The sequence below is a fragment of the Ambystoma mexicanum genome, chromosome 12 (assembly GCF_040938575.1).
Source record: "Ambystoma mexicanum isolate Mex_15411 chromosome 12, UKY_AmexF1_1, whole genome shotgun sequence".
Lineage (NCBI taxonomy): Eukaryota > Metazoa > Chordata > Amphibia > Caudata > Ambystomatidae > Ambystoma > Ambystoma mexicanum.
In genome coordinates, this window is record NC_090936.1 from 848,517,846 (window position 1) to 848,538,906 (window position 21,061).

General features: G+C 44.3%; 1 protein-coding gene across 10 annotated transcripts in view; it reads right to left on the reverse strand.

The window, feature by feature from the left end:
• Positions 1-20,351, reverse strand: part of C12H12orf50 (chromosome 12 C12orf50 homolog) — an 826,751-nt gene extending 806,400 nt beyond the window's left edge. For 6 of the 10 annotated variants that reach the window (XM_069627747.1, XM_069627743.1, XM_069627744.1 and 3 more), the window contains exon 1: positions 18,496-18,663. In XM_069627747.1, coding sequence (XP_069483848.1) covers positions 18,496-18,573 — 78 coding nt within the window. In that variant the 5' untranslated portion in view covers positions 18,574-18,663. Of the gene's footprint in view, positions 1-16,532; positions 16,633-18,495; positions 19,218-20,046 lie in introns of those variants that run through there. The other 4 variants (XM_069627746.1, XM_069627748.1, XM_069627750.1 and 1 more) reach the window with 3 other exon arrangements.
• Between the last annotated feature and the right edge of the window lie 710 nt (positions 20,352-21,061).

A 21,061-nucleotide genomic window follows, 5' to 3' on the forward strand; every position in this document is an offset into this window, starting at 1 on the left:
TTGGGTAGGGGAGATGCAAAGCTTGCAGACAAGACATTCAAAGGAGGAGTAGGATTGAATGGGTCTGATAGAGGCAGGGATCCATTAAGGGAAGACAAGGGCCATGCCGCCTTCAGGCTGGTTGGCCCTGGACTTGGAGAGGTTCCTGTAGCTCTCAGGAAGAAGATTTTCAAATGCAGTGACAGAGTTGGCATTGAACCATATCTCGGTGAGCACAAGGATGTCAAGGACAAAGTCTTCAAGGAGGTGACAGATGACAGAGGAGTGTTTGAGGGCAGGGTGAGAATTGAGTGTAAGTAAGTGAAGATAGTTGCCCCCTTAAAAGGTTTTTCGAGGAGGGGCACAGGAAGGCGACTGGAGAAATAGGGTGATGGAAGATGGAGCAGTGGCAGGAGAATGAAGTTGAAGAGAGATGGGAGACGTCTGTCAAGAAGGAGGAGGTTAGGCGGAGAGCCCTGGGCCATGATAGTGCCATTCATCTAGACATTCATGATGCACCTGGATGATGATGGGTGAGGAAGAGAAAGGGGAGTGGACAAAAACCATATGGGGAGGACATAGGTCAAGGGAGGGAACGACAAAGTCAGTGAGTCTGCCCAGAGGAAGCATAGGCATATATGTCAGTAATTGGCAGACCAGGGTTAGAGACGAGGAGAGCCTTCTTAAACATTTTCCTTCCAGGCTTCGAAAGAGATGGAGGATAGGTGATAAGGAATCAATTACAATAGATAGGGGAGATAGAGAGCACCATAGGGAGCGGGAGGGATAAAGATGGCCATGGCAGGGAGAGAGACAGAGAGCTGCACAGCACACCAAAGAACTCACCAGGTGGCCTAGCAGCCAAGTGGGAACAAAGGAAGCAGGTATTTTAAACACGATTTAAATGAGGGCCGCAGAGTTTAAAAATACCCACATTTGAAAGTTCAAACAAACATGAGGAATACCAGATTAGGGCAAAACATTTTACATACACCAAGATATGGAATGTCAAGGAAGCAGGGAAAAATCAGCCCTGCAGCGTGGGTAACAGGTATTAGAGGCAACTAAGTTTGAATAAAACACAGTCATGAAGTGCAAGCAATTCGGCAGGGCAACAGATTTGACAAATGCCTGAATTAGGTGTAGGTGCATCTGTGTGTGATGGATTGCTGGATTACTTTGGAATGCATCACCAGAAAATTCTAGTTCTAGATTCTAGTGCCAATCCCCACCATTCAAACGTAAGTATACTTTTAAACCACTGCAGGGAAATACATTCTCACACAGAGAATGAAGCATTATTTTTGTACTTCTGTGACAAAGAGGCCATTGCAGGGTAGGACAGTTATATATATTTTTTTAATTAAGCCCTGCAACCTGTCAACATATGTAGGATTACATGCTGGGGGGCATCACACATGTGCCACTTACACCACATTGAATAACAACAATATGGTGCTTTAAAAGGTGGAACAATGACATTCATCAGTTTTGACATGCACAATGGGAGTGTCTGGAGACTGTCCATAAACCAGCAATGATAATGGGGGAAACACTCCCAAAAAGGAAATCCCATGAAGGATGTGCCAGTTCACAAAAGGGGAAGTTGAGATTTAATGCAATGTTTCTATGTTAAAAACCGCCACTATATTGACCAAAATGAAGTAGTTAAAAAACGTCCACATGGCCATGTAAGATGTGGTTGGTAAGTAAATAAGCATATGTGTGTAGCATTTTAACATATTAGCCTTATGCATTGGTAAAATATATGCCATGTGCCAAGTGTGCAAGTTACCATACTTTATTCCAGCTATAGTCCTATGTGCATCCTCTGTTATGCAAATCATCGTCATGATGCATAATAAAATAACCAAATTATCGAAACATGCATGTTTTGCACATAAGTACAATCTATTAACATTTAAAACTGACATCATTAAAGTGGGAATAGTAACTAGAATTGTTTTAATCAAGCAGTTTGAGGGTACATTTCCACAGGTGTATAACATTACAAAATCAACTTTTCGTTTGTTTGGTGCGAAATTCATGCAGATTTATCCATCAGGTTACAACGGAGTAACACAGCTTCACAGTTCTGTGATACAATTGTGTTAATAGAATAGCCCACGCAAACACTATGCAAGATATTGGAAGAGATATGGTACATGATAAAAAAGACTAAATGTAATCAATATTATTATTATTATTATTATTATTATTATTATTATTATTATTATTATTATTATTATTTTGAGCGTGGACATACCTTTGAGAAACAACAGAGTGCTTTACAGAAGTATACAACACTACAGATACACAACTGAGCACTTTACAGAGGTGTACAATAATACAGATACACAACAAAGTGCTTTACAGAGGTATACAACAGTACAGATGCATAACGGCGTGCTTTTCAGAGGCGACAACACAACAGATATACAGCGTGAGTGGGAGGAGAGGACATTCAATCCCCCCTCCGTTATTCCCATGCTTCCCGGGTGGGCCCAGTCATGTCTGCTTCAAGTCCAGGGCCCCGGACTTGGGGCACTCATGTGGGAACACCTCAGGGAACCGTCACCCCTTTCGTACAAATACACCTATGATCACTCCCACATGCTTATATATTACATTATAAGGTTAAGTCAAGACTCCATTTTGTACCGCACGGGCTCCATTTTGCAAATAGGCGAGAGGGTGTTCAGATTTCAACCCAACCTGCAACCATCTTTGGAAGAACACAGTCAGTGTAGCGCTTCCCCCGCCACCGCCTCCTTGCCGTCCGCATAATTGCCTGGTTCCCATGAGAAAGCTGGCAGCAGAAAAGCAACAGAATCTGCACTGTATCACTTGCCGTCTAAACTCCCTCTAGTGACTCAGAGGCAGCTCAAGGGGAAGAGGCGAAGGCCAGGGCTATCTGTCTCCGTAAAACCTGCCCCGCACCCTTTAGACCTGGGCCATAGACACCTGATCCCTGTGCTGTGTACCCCGGAGCAGAGTCAACAACATGCAAGACTTTTAAAGTGACAAATGTATCTTCCCTTTCTAACTTAAGTGCGTGAACGAAGGCCCTCTGCTTTGTATTTGGAATACATGTAAACCCATTGACACCTTCAATGAACCAATGAGCATAACAGTGTAAATACATATACGTAGGTATTAGAAGTTTTTAAGATAGCCTGTTCTATTGAAATCAGAGTGTGTGTTCACTTATAACATTTAAATGCCAGTATGATTAACGTGCAGTCCCGTAATGAGTAAACGAGCCAGAGACCTATGCAAACTCACACAAAGCTACCTCGCTGTTAATAATGCAGAATGTACGTCTAGACATATCTAAGCTGGTCAAGTGGCACAGCGAGTAGAGCGCTTGCTTTGACATCCGTGCAGAGCTTGCTAATGCAGGTTTGAATCCCCGTGGGGCCAAACTCAGCCTTTCATCCTTCCGAGGTCGATAAATGAGCACCACACACCGTGGATAATAATAAGCAGCGCTGAGATACCTGAGGATTCGTAGCGCTATATAAATGCCAAATTATTATTATTATCATTAGACAGAGTCATGTGAATTGTTGAGCGAACTTAGCTATTCATGTTATATTGACTGTGCACCAGCCATCCCTTTCCTACCACCCCCTTGTTCCTGTGTTATGAGATTGCCCAAAAGCATATGAAGTTTGAGCAATGTCATGGGGTGTTTCTTTCAAGTGCAGAAGCAGCGAAGTGCACATGAAGCAGTAACCTGTTATATGTAAATGTAAAAGACCCGCCATTTCTTAGTGATGCGAAACCGAAGACCTCAGTAGGTGGGCCTTAAGCCCATTCCAGAAAACCCTGTCCAAGTGCAGAGTTATGTTGTTTAGACACATGATCAGAAAGGCCCTCGAAGAAAAGATATGTCCACAGATGAAATGTGTTTCTTGAAATCCATTCGCAGTAACCATATACCCCTGCCTCCCCCTGTCAATAATGAAGAAATGCCCCCAACCCGATATCCAAATATGTTTATGTGTTTTTACATGAAAACGATATCCTTGGTAAGAGGCACGCAATTGGTGTCCAGTATTGGAGAGTCATGCCTTGTTTTTCTATGTGCAACTTATTGCCAAACAAAATGATTAAATGTGTGACCGGATGGGAATGTGTAGCCACAAGGGCAAAATGTGACAGGGCCAGGATGAAATGTGTCCAGTCGTCAGAGGTTGGACAGATGAGCCCGGATGAACTTCTGACCCAGCACACCCCATCATGATGTCAACTCACCACCCACCCATGGACCAATCAGCCATCGTCAACCATATAGCACCTATAGGTGCCTCCTCTTAGTGACCAATCCCAACTGTTCATGTGTCCCCTAGGCCTTCATCCAACTCAATGACGATTTTTCTGTATAAAAGTAATTTGCAACATGGTTTCTGCAGAGCGTTCTCGGCATGAGCATAGTAGATTCTGTTTGCCCTAATTTTAGATAAAGCCTTTGACATCACTCTCACTTGGTCTTGGTCTTATTCCCTCCTGGGATGTACCTTTATTGACTCTGGTGGTAGTTCACTGGCAGGTCTGCGGGGCCTCTCACCTTCAAGCGGTTGTAGGATATAGCAGGGCAGAGAGGAGGGGTACAGCTTTACAGGATGGCAAAGAGATGGAAGGATGGTGTCTAGTGAGACAGGTGGCACGGAAGGTGGCGTTATGGCCTAGGTGTTGAATAGGAGAGACTCCTTGAAGAGGTGGGGCTTGAGTTCATTTTTTTTTAAAAAAAAGCATGATTGGTCACATCAGGTCGAAAATGTCATGACAATATACAATCAGTCACTGTGTCCGTGACACACATCATTTTGTCTGCCTTCTCCGGGCATCCCCACGTAGTGTATATGTGCTTTTCCAGAGACATACAAATGTCAATATCGATCCCCCACTGTCCATATTGGGGTGCTCCGGGGCACGCCATTTCATGGCGATGTTACGTTTGATTAAACCCACCACTTTTGACAGAAACTATTTTTCAGAATGGTTTTATGAGTTCTCACCCCACGTTCCCAACAGTAATAGTTGAGGGTCCAAGGGCATCTCCCTACTGAGTATTACCGATAGTTTGGTACAGCTTGCCATTCAGAGGCGGCAAAATCGCAAACACTCCCATAGAATGTGAAAGAAGGTACCCTCATCCACCTACACACCTCAGGCAGAGCTAACCGTTGGACCCCAACGAAGCGAGACACAGGGTTAATACAAACTAGGCAGGATTTTAGATTGCACCATGCGGTACTTGGAGAAAACAACCTCTCTGGGCCTCCACCCAGTACTCAGGTTATTTAGGTCCCACATCTGCCTCTCATCTGGTTTTGAGAGTGGACAGCTCTTGCATCGTGAATCCGAAGATTGCTTGGTATAGGGTGGAGGTGACCTTAGTGGTTATGTGTTCCAGGAGAACATTCCTTTCAAGTGGGGAGAATTGTGGAATCCTTGGTAGGTCTGTAATCTGTGTGCACAGTGCATAAATTATTTGTAGATGATGATAATGTGCTGCGTCAGACAACACCTATGTTAGCTGCAGCTCCGTACATGGTACAATTTCCCCCACGCATTTCACATCGCTAAACGTCTGGATACCGGCCTCCACCCACGCTGTGAGTATTGGCAATTTGTTCACTTCTGGCAGCAGTGCATTCTCCCAGAATGGCTGCGCCAGGGTCAACTTATACCAGCCAATATATTTGTGAGCCTCCCTCCAAACCTATGCCATTTGATGAATCATTAGCTGGGGGAGGTCTGCCGTGCCTGCCATCATAAGAAGCGAAGTGGAATAACTCCCTCCATCCATTGGGAGCAAATCATTAACAACCGCCAGTTGACTCGCCCAGTAATAGGATTAGACTTGCAGCAGCCGGATTTCACCTTCCCAAACCGACCGCTTTAGTGTGGTAAGGGCAGTCCGTTGTTGTTTACCGCCCCGCAGAAGTTCCCAGAGGGCATAGTCTATCCTGTTAAATTCTCGTTGGCAAATCTGAAGAGGGGCATTTTGCAAAATATGTAAATAATGAGGCAGTGTGAGCCTCTTGAATAGGGCGGCCTTTCCCAATAGAGTCAGCGGGAGAGACTTCCAATGCTGGACGTCTCTAAGAAAGTGATCAGTGATGGTGCAGAGATTATGGGCGAAAAACTGTGCGTTGACTAGGCCAACACAAATGCCTAAGTACTGTAAGCCCTCCTGTTCCACGCGATACGGACAGCATGGAGGGATCGCTCAATCCATTCCCTGGGCCGGGAAAAGTATGGATTGATTATTACTCGCAGTCCACTGTAGACTTCATACTACAGTGCCGCTGTGTCACAAATCGGCACGAGAGGGCTGGGATACCCAATTATATGAGCAAGTCATCCACGTATAGCAAGACCTTGTCTTCCCCACCCATTGGCCACCTGAAGCCCACCCACGTCAGATCCTGCCGAAGCTGCGCGGCCAATGGCTCAATGGCAATTGTGACCAACAGATTAATGATATGATAGTTTATTTGTATAGTGCTTATACACATGTGTTTCAAAGCGCTTTAAGGCAGGGGAGGGAGCAAAGGAAAATGCAATAACATTCTTACAGGGCCTTGAGACATTAAGACTGGCTAATGATCTATCGTACTAGGCCTGACGACATTTCTGATAGTGCAAGAGCATTGACAACAGGAGAGGGAAAGGATGAAGGTGGGGAGAGAAGGGAGGGGAACAAGTCAAGCCTATCATACTAGGCCTGATGACCTTTTTGATAGTGCAAGGACAATGACAATAGGAGAAGGAAAGAAAGGGAAGTGAAGAAGGGAGAGGAACAAGTCATGACTATCTTACTAGGCCTAACGACATTTCTGCAAGGACATTGGCAATGATGGAGGGAAGGAGAGGGGAAAGACAAACAGTAATTATCGTACTAATCATGGTGGTAATTCTGATAGAGAAGTGCATAGATCATGGTGAGGGAAGGGTGGGAGGGGAGAAGGTAATGGCAGGGAGAGGGAGAAAGACTGAGAAAGGTTGAGTAGGCTGAACAGATGCAACCCAACAAATTCAGTGTTAAGGAGCAAAAACAAACAGGTGGAATAACACAGCCAAGATACAGAAGTCAAAATTGAGCACGTTATGATGCAAGAGTCAAAGGAGGATTGCGAGCATCCCTGCCATATACCGGTCCCAACAGGAAGGTACTAGAGGTCGTCCCATTTACCCGGATATCAGTGATCAGCGACTCATAAAGCAGGGGGACCAAGGCTAGAAAGCCATCTCTGAATCCCATTTTGCCCATGATCTCCCATGAGCTATCCCGCAATACGGAGTCAAATGCTTTTTCAAAATCCACTGCAAGGAGCGTAAAGGGTTCCCGGATGACAGTGGCCTGTTCAGTTGCCAAATGCAGCTGCCCGATATTCATCTGGTTGGACTCATCAGGCATGAATCCGCATTGATTGGGGTGAATCAGAGATGAGATAACCGGCAGCAAATGGTTTGAAAGCACCTTGGCAAGTATCTTGGCCTCCCCATTGATCAGTGAGATCGGTTGATATGGCCCAAAGAGTTCAGGGGGTTTGGATTTTTTGGGGAAGGCCACTATGCTAGCTTTCTGAAGGTCAAGGGGGAGAGTGCCTAGCTCTCTACAATGATGGAACAAATTAAATAAGGGGTTGACATTGGGGCCAGGTGCTTACCCGAAGTGGAGTTGAGTACTAGTGTTAGCGATTTAATCCTCCATTATATCGGCCTCCAGCTGCGAACATTAGGACCCTGACAATTGGGGCGGGCGAGGTTATCGAGTACAGTAGTATCTCGCAGTCCATGCGTCCCGTGCAGATCCTGATACAGCTCTGCATAGTAGTCGGAATGCCTTGGCTATGCCTTTGTCTGTCCTAATTGCCTCACCCACGCTACCCATCCGGACCTGCCGGTGACCATTGTCCCTCCTCTGAAGCCATGACAGCATTTTCCCTGCCATATCACCTGACTCATTAATGTGACTGCATGACTCCCAATGGGCCTGTTTGGCATTATCCAGGGAGATATTGAAGAGTACCTCTCTGGACTTGAGGAGTGATTGATGTGCCTTGAGAGAGCCCAAGATCAGATATGTGGCCTCCGACCTAGTGGCCTCGTCTTCCTCTTCATGCACCCATTGAAGTTGGGTTTTCTTTTGGGCTGTAACTCACAAGACCATTTTCCCTTTAAGGACCATTTTGTATCCCTCCCAGAGTGCCACAGAGCTATCCACTGAGCCGCTGTCAAGGCTTTAGTATTGTGTGGTTTTGGACATTATGCAGTCTATGTACTCGGGGAACCCCAAAAAATACCCAGTTAGACGCCAGCTCGTGCATGCATTGTTTTGTCACTACAGACCTCCATCAGCAGCAACAAGTGGTGCGAGATCCCAAGGCAGGAACCGCGCAGAGATCACCTTATGTGCATCCTGCCAAGGGAGGAAGAAGTAGTCCAGCTGTGTTGTTGAGGAGTGGGCCCCGGAGTGAAATGAGTATCCACGTTCTTGTGGGTGTAAGTCCCTCCAGACATCGCTAAGACCCAATGTGGTCAAACAGGTGGACAGTTTTGTAGTCACACCGGGATTGCCACCCCGCAGGTGCGATCATCCAGGACATCATTGAAGTCCCCACCGTGATCCAATCAAAGCAACCAGGAACCAAAGCTTCCCAAAAAACCACACAGCCACCCAATTTAACAACCCCCCTCCACCTTTCCCAACATCACACTCTCGCCAAACCCACCCTTCACTTCCCCCCAACCAGAAGCACGTGTCGCCCAAACCCTGTGCTAACAGAGCACACAAAAACCTGCTTTACCATGGACGGGGCGCTACAAGAACAGCCAGAACTTCTTATAGGCCCCCACTTGGGGCACGCCATGAACAATAACTTCAAGTGTAGGAGTTATAAACCTACGGCAATCAGCAAACTACTGTCTGACATGTCAGTGGAGGGGGGGACCACTCCTTCCCTTTCACCCAGTGCCTGCATGTTTCAGAACATTGCCAGTGTTATTGGGTAGGTCAGACTCCTGCGGTTCAGACAAAGCAAGGGAGAAATCCCGGTCAGGACACAGCCTGGAGTGATCTCGGGGTGATCTGGACTGTGGTACGGATATAACAAAGGTTTCCATCCAGTCCCATGCTTCCTTGGGATTATGAAACAAATGGACCGTTCCCTCGTAGTACACCTTAAGCTGTGCCCGGAAATAGAGGGCATACTTGATGCCGAGAGATTATATGTCATCTGTCTATGTCTATGAGAGTATATGTCATCATATGTCTGTAGATTATCCTGCCATGTCAGTGGACATGGCAGGATTGTGTCACGGTCCCTGTAACAGAGCAGCTGTGCAATGATAGTGATAGAAGAGAAATTCGAAAGGTTCTTCGGCGCCATCAGGTCTACCAGCCATTGTTTTAGAACGATTTCGATACTGGGCCCTACCTCCCTCTATGGCAGCCCAAGGATACAAAGATTGTTGCGCCACGATCAGCCTTTGCTGCCTCCTGTCCTGCTCTGCAGGGCATTATGTTTTTGCGAAACAGTTGCTCTCCAGGGCATTATATTTTTGTGAAACAGTTACCAGCTGGTTCTCCATCCTCTTTAGTGCATCTTCTGAGTTATGGTTGTGCTGTACTGCCTCCCCCACTCATGAAGAGAGCTGGCATAGGTTTTGCCAAAGGAAGGACTCCTCTGTTGCCAGGCCGTCTATTGTCCCCTACACAGAGGATTTGGAGTCCCCAATCATACTTAATACATCCGTTAGGGAGAGCTGGAGATCGCCACCCGCCACTCCAGGGCTGGATTCCTGTGGTTCATGCATCACAAAGCAGGGAGGGGGCCACGTACTGTGTAGTGGTCCATTTTGTTCTGGGAGGCTGCTTCCACGCTAGTCCTTCGCCATCCTTTATGTGCACCACTCCACAGATTCACTCGGCCTCAGACAGAAGATTAGTCTTGATGCCTACTGGCCCTTGGAGGGCCGCACTAGTGGTCAATGCAGAGCCCCCAATGCTGTAAGGTCCACCCCACTGCAGAGTCAGGTGGCCAGTGCCGTGCCTTGGTAAGTCAAGTTCAGAGGCGATCTCCAAGCCCGGCTCTTACCCCTTACTGGGCCCCCGGCGATGGTTACCTGGCACTGTGTTACCCAGTTCTGTAGGCACTTTCCCCAATTCACCAGTAAACCCAGCAGCGACTCCCAGTGTCTGTGCCGCGGCTTAAGCTCAGTGCGGCCTCCCAATCCTTGCTGCTCTGTCTTCTAGGCTCCCCACTCCTTCCGCTCTGGAGCCTCACACACTGTACACACCCCTGGCATTGAGGCGCCCAGTAGGCAGGTTCTCAGGGCCTCGGTCGTGAGGGTATGCTAGGGGCACCCACTGCACTCCATATGGAAGAGGATGAGGGCAGAAAAATCACCAGGTGATAGTGGATTAAGTGGATTAAGAATGATAGTGCTAGCTGGATGTTGTTTTCGATCAAACAGATTAAGCAGAATCTAAAAAGTCTGATCTATGATCTGGATCATGAACAAATGTTAGCAAACCTGGGGTCAAAAGTAAATAGTGTACTATTCCTTGGCCATTTAGCTATGAGGGAAAACAAACCAACCTATCAGTGTGCATATCCAGATTGTAACACGACCCGTTGGTATCTGATGTTCAAATTCAATATTTGTAATGTGTTTGTAATTCTGGGGGCCAAACTTGGCATTCATAAAGATCTTAGATATTGCAGACTATGTGGAGTGAATACTCTTGAAACAGCATACCATATAATATGTGAATCTGATAGCCTTGATGAGCTACGAAGTAAACACTTGATGAAATATAATAATAATATGTATAAGAGTATTATGTTAGATATGTGGTGAAGATTACTTGATGGAAATGACATGAATTTAATTTTTTATATAATTCAATTCTATGTGATTATTTTAGATATTTTAAAAGAGCTATCAAATGATATACTGATGTTTTAATGGCGGTGTATTAACTTTTCTAGAGGCCTATGAGTTGTACAATGTATGTGATTTTATGATTTATATGCAAAACTTTAATTGTTAAAAGCATATTATTAAATAATAAATAAATAAATAAATAAATAAATAAATAAATAAATCAAATCACCAGGGCCTTCTCCCATGTGGTGAAAAGCACTCCAGGTGGCACCAAACCAAGTAGATGTCAAAAGTCTTCCAGGATGTCCTTGGTCACCGGGGATGACAGCAATGAGACTTTATGGGTCCTAGCACTCGGATCAAGGTCAGCACCCCCTCCTACACCAAGGGTTCCTCTGACCCAAAGAGTCCTTAATATCTCCACACTCCTCCTCTGCTCTCTGTCACAAATTTTGTAGAATATTTCAGGATCAATGTTGTACACCTCGTCAGCACTCTGGAAGCGCGTCCAAGCTCCTCCTTGCTCACACTGGAAATTCAGGCCCGCTAGGAAGGGGCTGCAAGGTGGGCCACAGCCTGTATACAGCAGACAGTTGACACACCTCACTACCCTTGTGCAGTGAGGCAAATGAGGCATATATGTTCTGGTGCTGCATAGACTCCTTTTCCCAGGAATCGCTTCAGACCATAGTTCTTCAGGCTGCCAATCACCGCCAACCCTAAATGGAGTCTGCACACTGGACCAACTTTGTGAATGTCGGACTGGGTCTTCCAGCCCCTGGTCCACCCTGTTAGCGAACAGCATGCATTTGGGGCAATCCATCACTGATTGCCATAGAGACCGATAGGATTAAGTTGGTATAACAGGATATTTTCACAAGGATATTGGCGGCCTTGGGGGAGCTTGTGAGACTCACATCTCCATGGGCCAGCTGCTTGACAGCACCCCCTTGAGTTATTTTCTGAATTGTAGGAATGTGGGGGCGAGTCTGATGCTGATGGGGCAGAGGTTCCAAAGTCTTAGGGCGTAGGCAGAGAAGGCTTGTTTTCTGGTCATTTCCTTTTGACAGAGGTGGATTTCAAGTATGCACGTGTCCTGGCTTATGGTGGTGTGCTGTCTGCCAGAGATGCTGAGTTTCTCTGTGAGGTAGCAGGGTGACATGAGGGTGACTGCCTTATAGATGATGCAGCAAAACTTGGAGATAATTTGTACATGCAGTGGGAGTCAGTGACGGTCGTTGAGGGCTGGGGGATATGGTTGTATCTGCATAGAACCTTGATTAGGCAGGCAGCCGCGTGTATGACACCTCTCCAGGGGCACAATGGAGGATGATGGGAGGCCTTGAAGGAGGGAATTGCCCACATCCAAGTGGGAGATGCCCAGTGCTTGAGCGGTGGATCTGAAGCTGTCCGGAGGGAGCTGATATTAAGTTTTCTTAGGTATGTGTTTTGAAGGAGAGGTGTTTGTTGATGTGGAACCCGAGGGACATGCAGCAGGAGGTGAGGTTGGCTCTGAAGCCTTCGAGGTTCATTTTTAATAGCCAGGTTTGTATGTCTGGGTGCTCAGTGATGTTGGTGAGGAGTAGGAATTCGGTCATGGAGGGGTTGAGCTTCATGTATGCACTCGACATCCAAGACTGCATCAGCGAGAGGCAGGTATTGAGCCTATGAATGCCCTTGATGGAATCGATCTTGAGGTATAGCTGTATGTCATCAACGGATTGGTGGATGTGGATGTTGTGTGTGGCTAGGAGGGCTCCAAGCAGCTCCATGTATAGATTGAAGATCACTAGGGAGAGGATGGAATTTTGCGGGACACCCCAGGTGATGGTAGCATTGGCGATCTGGGAGTCCATCAGAACAAACTGCCGGTGGTTGGCGAGGCAGGACTTGAACCACCGTATGACAAGGCCGCTGATCCCCATGCACCGATTTAGGTTATCTGTGATCGGCTGGCGGTCTACTGTTTCGAAAGCAGTTGTGAGTTTGAGTAGAACCAGGAGGCAGCGGTGGCTGCTGTCAAGGATGTTGAGGGTGTCATAGACCACCTGTTTGTTTGCTGTCTCTGTGCTGCATCTGGGTCTGAACACTGATTGGTAGGTTTGGAGGAGGTAGTTGGTGTTGATGTGTTGCTGCAGTTGCGCAGCTACCATTTTCTCAATTATCTTAACTAGGAAGGGAAGATGGGTGATAGAGCAATACTTACCTAGGTTATCAGGATCCAGAGTGGGTTACATTGGTAGAGGCAGGATTTGTCCTGTTCTTAGGGTCGATGGAAAGGTGCCTTGAGTTAAGGTGCTGATGATGATCTCTAGGTAGGGAAGGAGAGTTTCTGCGGAGAGGGTATTGAGTATGGATGCTGAGAGGATGTCATCTGTATACAATGTGGCTTTGAGAGGGGCCAGGGTTTCTACCATGTCATCTGTAGAGAGTCTCTTGAATGTTATCCAGGGTGTGGAGATTTTGCGAGGAGGGACATGAGGTGGGTTTCTGGATGCATAGCTGGTGTCTATGTGCTGATGCATCTTTCTGATTTTGTTGATGAAGAAGGTGTTGATTGTAGTTGATCTTTCGATGGAGCGTTAACTAACAGGGTTGAGTAGCGTGTTGACGCAGTGCTTGACAGCTTTGAAGAGGGCTCTGCTTTTGTTGTCGGCTTATGATATGGTGTTCTGATAGTAGGAGGCCTTGGGTGTGTTGATTAGTTATCGGCGGGTTGCTCTGAGTTCCTTGAGGAGCACCAGGTTGGATACAGTCCTGGAGTGGAACCAGGTTTTCTCTTGTTTCCTGATGACTTTTTGCTGAGATTCTTGCATGAACCAGGGTGCTGACGGTTTTGGTTTGCAGGTGTGTTGTTTCAGAGGCGCTTGTCAAATGATGGAGGCTGAAATGGTTTATAGTGCTTCCAGTAGAGTCACAGTTCGTTTGGGGATGTTTGGTCCATGTGAGGTGGGGGTTGGCAATGGGCCTCATTACGACCCAGGCGGTAAGTTACCGCCTGGGCCGTCACTTTACCACCATGGCGTAAACTATGTTTACGCCATGGTGGTTGGCGGACTTACCGCCCCATTCCGACCTTGGCGGGGCGGTAAGTCCCCAATCCCCATTTACCCTTCCCCATTCCCATTTTTGCCCCATAGGGCATAATGGGAGTGGGGAAGGCGTTAATTACGCCACCGTAAATTACGGTGGCGTAATTAACTCCATGGTCCCTTAGCGCCATGGATTTTAACACCCGCTAAAAGCGGGTGTTAAAACCTCCATGGCGCTAAGGGACCTCGTAATTGGCGGTAAGGGGTCGGCGCAGCTAACGCTGGCGTAAACCCCTTACCGCCAGGGTCGTAATGAGGCCCATTTTATCTCCTATGTGCGTGTCCACCGGGAACTTTGTGAAGGACCTGAAGGTTTGTCTGATGTTTTTCTGCTGGGAGTGCTTGACTAGGGTGGTATGCAGGATGTTGAAAGGCACGACCAGGTGGACAGACCAGTCAAGCGGGAGAGGAGAGCTGGGCGGTGATGATTAAATTGAGGTTTTACCTTACTCCTGCGCTTGGTCTTTTGTGTTCTGTGTGAGGCTCAGTATGTCGAGAAGGCCAAGGAGAGCTTCCTCTATCAGCCTGGTGTCCTTGTTGCCTGTGAGGTTGAAGTCTCCTAGGAAGATGTTGTTGGCGTGCATGAGGGACATGGTGGTGACCAGGTCAGTGAAGTCCCAGGTGAAGGCAGTGTTTGGTTTGAGTGGCAGATAAATGAGATGCAATGTGACTGTGTCCATCGGGGAGAGCTGGAAGTGGCAGGAGAGGACTTCAAAGCAGCCAATGTTGTCGACGTCAAGTCTGGTGCAGGGCCCGGAGGTCTTGTGGAGGACTGCAAGGCCTCTTTCTGAATTGTTCGGCCGGTTTCTGTGTTGGATGCAGTAGCTGTCAGGAACAAGGACGTCTAAGATGGGGGTGGAGGTGGGTGTTAGTCAGGTCTCAGTGATGAAAATGGCATCAGGTTTGTCTGTAGTGATGAGGTCAGCGATGTCTGCGGCATGGCTGATAGCTGAGCGGATGTTGGCAAGCATCAACTTCCATGTTGTGGACAGTGAGGTAGTCCTGATGGGCTTGAGGCTGGTGTGGGTGAGTGCTGCATTGCGGAGACCATGCCTTAAAGGAGGGGCAATGTCTTTGACGTTGGCATTGCATGGTGATGGTGGGGATGGCCTGTGGGAACAGAGGGAGCAAAGACATGTCGGTGCATGCTTACCTGTTGTCTGAGCAGGGGTTGGGACCCTTGGTCCTCCCAGTCTGAATAGGTCCAAACAGGAATTCCCCTTTTCTTTGTTTGCCTTTCACTTTAGCCACCCGGGCGAGAGATGCCTTTGATCTAAGAGTTATGAGCAGAATGGAAGAGACAGGGCTAAGATGGTGGGTGGGGCTTAGGCCAAATGTCCTAGATCCACTTGCACCTACTCAACAACTGCAAAGAAAAAGAGGATGGAGGGCTGCTTAAGTAGGGAAAAAGGGCAGCAAACCAGGACGGCACCAACAGTTTAGCAGTGATTGACATCTGGGCGGGGTTCTAGATCCACTTCCATAATATCTTCGAAAAAAAAACAATAAACGTTTCAAGAAAAAGAATTATACATGTCATTGGAAGGCTTGGGCTAAAAAGGCTAACAATGCTAAAAATGTATTGAATGTGTCCGGTAAAAAATCCTATAGACAGATTCAGTTTCAAATATCCCTAAAGGGGCAATATTGAGATAGATGCAACAACAAAAATACTGCAGATGTACCTGCGGAAATATCAGTATGAAATCCGCATATGAAACAACACACCGATTTAAAAACCTCAGGATTATAATGGTTGGCGATTATAAGGAGCAGCTATTCACGATACTCAATACTGGCATGTGCCCAATTGCAAATCTGCAGTGTCTAAACGTTATAGCAAGGTTAATTGATTCTAGGCAAGAATACAGCATAAGGAATGTGCCAATGTCTATAGCCATCCCAGCATAATTCATCAAAATCTTGTAAGTACAAAACTGTATTATCCTGTAAAAAAAAGGAGATTCCATATACGTGGTGGTAAAATAGTGATAAAATGACAAACAGACCAGAACACTATTGTGCACAGGCTATATCTGCCAACTAAAAAGGGAACAACAATTTTAAATGAAGCTCACTGATGAAGTAAAAGGGAACACACTAAAGTTATGTGGCTTAAAAAGCATTGTGATCGGGAAAACACTCTGCTACCTTATTTGAATATTGGCAACAGGCTCTGATGTTCAAAGAAAAGAGAGCAGAGATGTTGAAACCTACATGGTTCATTCACAACGAAGTTGCTGGTAGTAATTCTGACGTATTCTTGCATCAATCTTAGAAAGAGACGATTTTCAAAGAAGTTATCAGAGGCAATTGCGATTCTTTCCTGAATTACTTTTGAACAGGGAAGAATCGGGAATACATCAGATTTTTAACCATTAACATATTTTTGAATCTTATAGTCTCACCTCAGGATTAATTCAAAATGACTCTTGGTAACGTCTTTGTGAATCTCAAAAGGAGAAAATGTGTTTACCTAAATGAAACATGTCGAATTTCCTAAAAGCAAATAGCAAGAAAAGAAACTGCAGGGATGATTCACAAAGAAATTACCTTTAATAACTGCTACCAAAGGGTGAGGTAACCAGGGCATATAATTCAAGGCCTGTAGTGGTCACGCCCAATTAATCAAGAAATGATCAAATCTGAAGAACTGAAATACCAAAAGGAAATACTCAGAAGGCCCAACGTGTACAAACAAAAAGTAATTTATCCTATTGATTCAATATTTTAGCACAATTTAGGTAGAGATATCAGACATTAATTGCTTGGTAAGAGAACAACGTGAAACAAAACACAGTTGCAAATTATTTAAACAATCTCAAGTGGTACAAAAAATATGAACATGGACAATGATTTAGCAAGAAACAAGAAACACATGAGACTGTACACTTAGTGTCAAATACCTAAATGAAACAAAAAAAGGAACAAATAATACCATCAGAAAAAAACATTTCCATTTTGTAGTCAGAAAAGACTGTGACAGCCAGCTATTTCGTCAAGCTGATTAAAACCGAATAGTAGCACCTATGTAGATAATGTGTACCCATAGGTACTAAATCAACCAGCTATTTCCTCACACTGATTCAGTTTGTGTTTTGTCCATAAGTAAAGGATTCAGTATGTTGAAACAAGAACTGGTTCGTGAGTCAGAGAGATGAGACTGCCAGGAAATTATTCAAGCAAAATCGAGTTCAATGTCTGACTCGTAAATTAAAGGCACCTAAAATTTGCGCCAAAAAGGAAAAAGAAAAGTAACTGCCTGAAAGTTCTTTAGGCAGATCGAATTTGTGCCTGACTCATGAATAAACAGGCACCTGGAATTAGAGCCACTGGATAGGGCTATTTGGTTCAGAAATAAATTACTATAATCAAAGTCCCTGTCTGGGGACAGAGTTATTTCTTTTTCCATCTACCTAGATACAAATACGGTTTTGTAGCCAGGAACCGTCATGGTTATAGCATAGACGACTAGAACAATATTCCTAAAGTGGATCCTTTTAAATGATACATAACAATCGCGTTTCTTTCACATTTAACAATGCTAATCACATGAACATATTTCATTAAGTGTAGAAAATCATGAATAGCCATAATTGAATTAAATGCATCATTTCACAACTCAATTAAATGCATTATACTTATGAGATGACTGGTTATGCTAGTGGAAATATCTGCTCCCTCTTTTACCAAAACCTCTTAAATATAATCCTACAACTCCCTCTTATTCTTCCCTTCCATGATCCCACTTTCCAACTACTCTTTTGCTGTCTGTTCCTTTTTCTCCTCACCTTCTCTCCCTCCTTTGCAATATTTGCCCACCCAAAAAAGTGAAAGGCGAGATTGATGGTGAACCAAGTCAAATTTGTAAAAGGTCCAATTTCTAAAACACAATATACATTTGTGCCAAACCCTCTTTAGTATACTCTCTTGCTTCAATAAAAAGTATAGTAGGCTACAGATAACTCACATTTTCCCACAGAAATCATTCTTCTGTGTAGCGATTAGTGCCCCAGTCCTTAAGAATCAATATAAATACACGTCTTTAGAGTTCCACTTTAAGTAAAGGGATATTTTCTCATTTGAATACCCCTGACTATGAACCCACTGCTTGCACACTAGCCTCTTGTTACACTTTCATCAAGCAACGCTAAATTATTATAGCATAGCCTCATGCAAAGACAAATGTGTCAATATCTGAGGAGTGCAAACATGAAAAGTGTGCACATGGTTCTCAGCTATACCCTTTTATTACCGCTGGTAGTAGGGTCTGTCTCTAAAAATATACAAGTAAGCTTCTGGGATATATACTATTGGGCTAAACCCTTCAAATGTACTCCATGGTTTCCAACCTTAAATAACCTATGCCACTAATACAGATTTTCAAAATGCTAAGAGGGCTTGCCTTCCAAGCCCATACACAGATTAGTGAAGCTATCCTATCATTGAAAATGTTAATACCCTGCTAAGAGAATATTAGTCCATTGGCATAAAGTTGACAAATGGAAGTACCTACCGTCAAGGTCTGCTTCTGGGACTTCCTTTTCTGTTTTCCCATCCCGTTCGATGCTCCTTTGCTCCCTATCATGTTCATAGAGTTTGGTGACTTTGTGTGACTGCATATCCTTTGAAGGATTCTCCAGTCTTGACAGCTTCCCTCATCCTACCACCACCCAAATTACCCCTGTCAACTCAGCTTCCCTGTTCACCCTTGACACCTCATCCACCTTTGTCATACCTCATCAGGCAAAACAAATCTCCCAGGCTATGAATAATGTTTCTAAGAACTACAAAGGTTAATGGGAAAACCAGACATCAAAAGCATAGTTCAGAGTTTACTGATCCCATACCTGCCAGCTGATAAACCTTGTCTGCTAGATCTCTCTAGATATCAGCTCCAGAAAATTCCCATTGGTATATGCATATTCTTTACCTATTTTGACACTGCATTTTGTCTTATATATTCTAAGGTAACCAACTCATGATTGAGCCACCAATGAAACAGGAAATAGAGCACACTTAATATATGATGAGGTTGTATCTAAGTTACATGTGTGACACCCTCAATATCAACATGAGAATGCAGAATGCCACTGCTCGGCAAATACTAACAGCATGTTAAAGTCCAATGACTGAGGTATTTTAGCACAATATGTAGTTTCTATGTTATTGAACCTGTCAACTCATCTCCCCTTGTTTATCTATACCCACTATACCCCCTTACTTTCCCATTGCTCTGCCCACCTCACCAGACTTCAACATTTTAAAATGTTATGTATTATGACCTCATTTTAAGTAATGACTACATTGCTACTTTTAGGTATGGTGACTTATGAATGTTTTAGTCTGGCAAAGACCACAACTCTGTTGGTGATCCTTGTAAGTAGCCTCAGAATCAACTAAATTGTTATACAATAGCTGAGATCATCCATTTGGTCATAACCCCTTTGAAATGTCTTGTATTTTGTATCTGAAGAATTCTTCAAAATCTGTACCTGTTAATAAGTACTTATGTTAATAAACCTGTTTCCTTTATACAACTGTAATTCTAGTTTGTGGGATAATAATTAATATTTCCCACATCTTTGTTTGTTCTATCCAATGGTTACTTGAGCATGCATCACACTTATGATATTGGGAAATTCAAAATTAATCACAGAAGCCATGCTACGTTATCTGGATAACTTAATTGTTATATCTTACACCCTCACCACCTTCTGGAATCCTCTTGTGGAATAAAATTACGAGATCATTTAAAATTACAGTAACCTAAGGAAGTGGAGTTCCAAATTACTGAAAATAACTTACACAGGGCACGATTAATGTTCCATGTATGTTAAGGCCACCCATTCAACTACTCTTGTCATATTCTTTTCATGTTTAGTCTGTAGACAGTACATTTTTCTTGGTTTTTTACAGTAACCTAGACACTCTCTCCCAAAAAACGAAATACATAGTGCAGCAATGTATACTAGACTAATGTACATAAGCTGTACCCTGAACAGAATTGGATAACTCATCTAATAAGGACATTAAAGAAGGTAAGCAATTAAAAAGTATACAATACCTTAGTGCAAGTAGAATTAAAATAGAAATAGCAGTCATCCCCAACTTCTGCCATTGTCATCTCTTGCGATTTCTAATCCATTGAATGGAATGCAATCACTTCAAGTTTAAGAACTGCAAATAGTTATTAAAAGATGCCTCTCTAATTAAAATACTATGGACCACTGGCTAGTTTTTTTACATTCCCTTTAAATACAATTATTCCAATTGAAACCATTCAAAATGTATCCCTAAAATAAGTGGTGCCAGTAGGTAAGGGCTTGTAAATCAGAAGATACCTCTTCAGCTTTTCAGAAATGTTGAAGTAGTTGCTAGTCATCAGCCAACAGGAATTGGAGTTTTGGCAATTGTTACCATGTTCTTTGTTACATCATCGTGGGTGACATCACACATATGAGTGGACTAACTTCACATCAGCTGTTGCTCACTTGTTTCTGTCCCTAAAGCTTGAAACAGCAAGACGCCCTGTTTTAAAAGTGACTGATTGAACCAGTGTTCAAGATAGGATTTTGCAGTGGGAGTATTTCACTGCCTATTTTTTCAAGTTGGCAGTAAAATACATTTTTAGGGAGTAAAATAGTAAGTCCCATTCCCAATGGGAATGTTATATAAGCAAGTAAAAATGTTTTAACTATAAAACAAATGTTTTTGTAATAACTATTTCTTTGCACGTAGCTATTGATGCAAATAAATAGAGATCAATAGAGATCACAGATTATTCGGCAACTTCAAGGCCTAAGAATGACTATTCCATTGTTCCCTTCCCGCCTTGAAGTGCTTTGAAGCACTTCACTTGTGTATAAGCCCTTTACAAATAAACAATTACAATTACAAGGATGCACGGATGATAGTGTTTGACACAGCCACAGGTGCAGCTGGTTGTTATTGCTCTCAAGGTTTCCGATAGCCACTTTCTTGGGTGAGGATCCGCACAGTGGTTACCACCAGGTGTTTCAGGCCAGAGAATCTTGAGAGACTACATCTTCACTGATCCAACTGGGTCAAGGGAAGAGAGA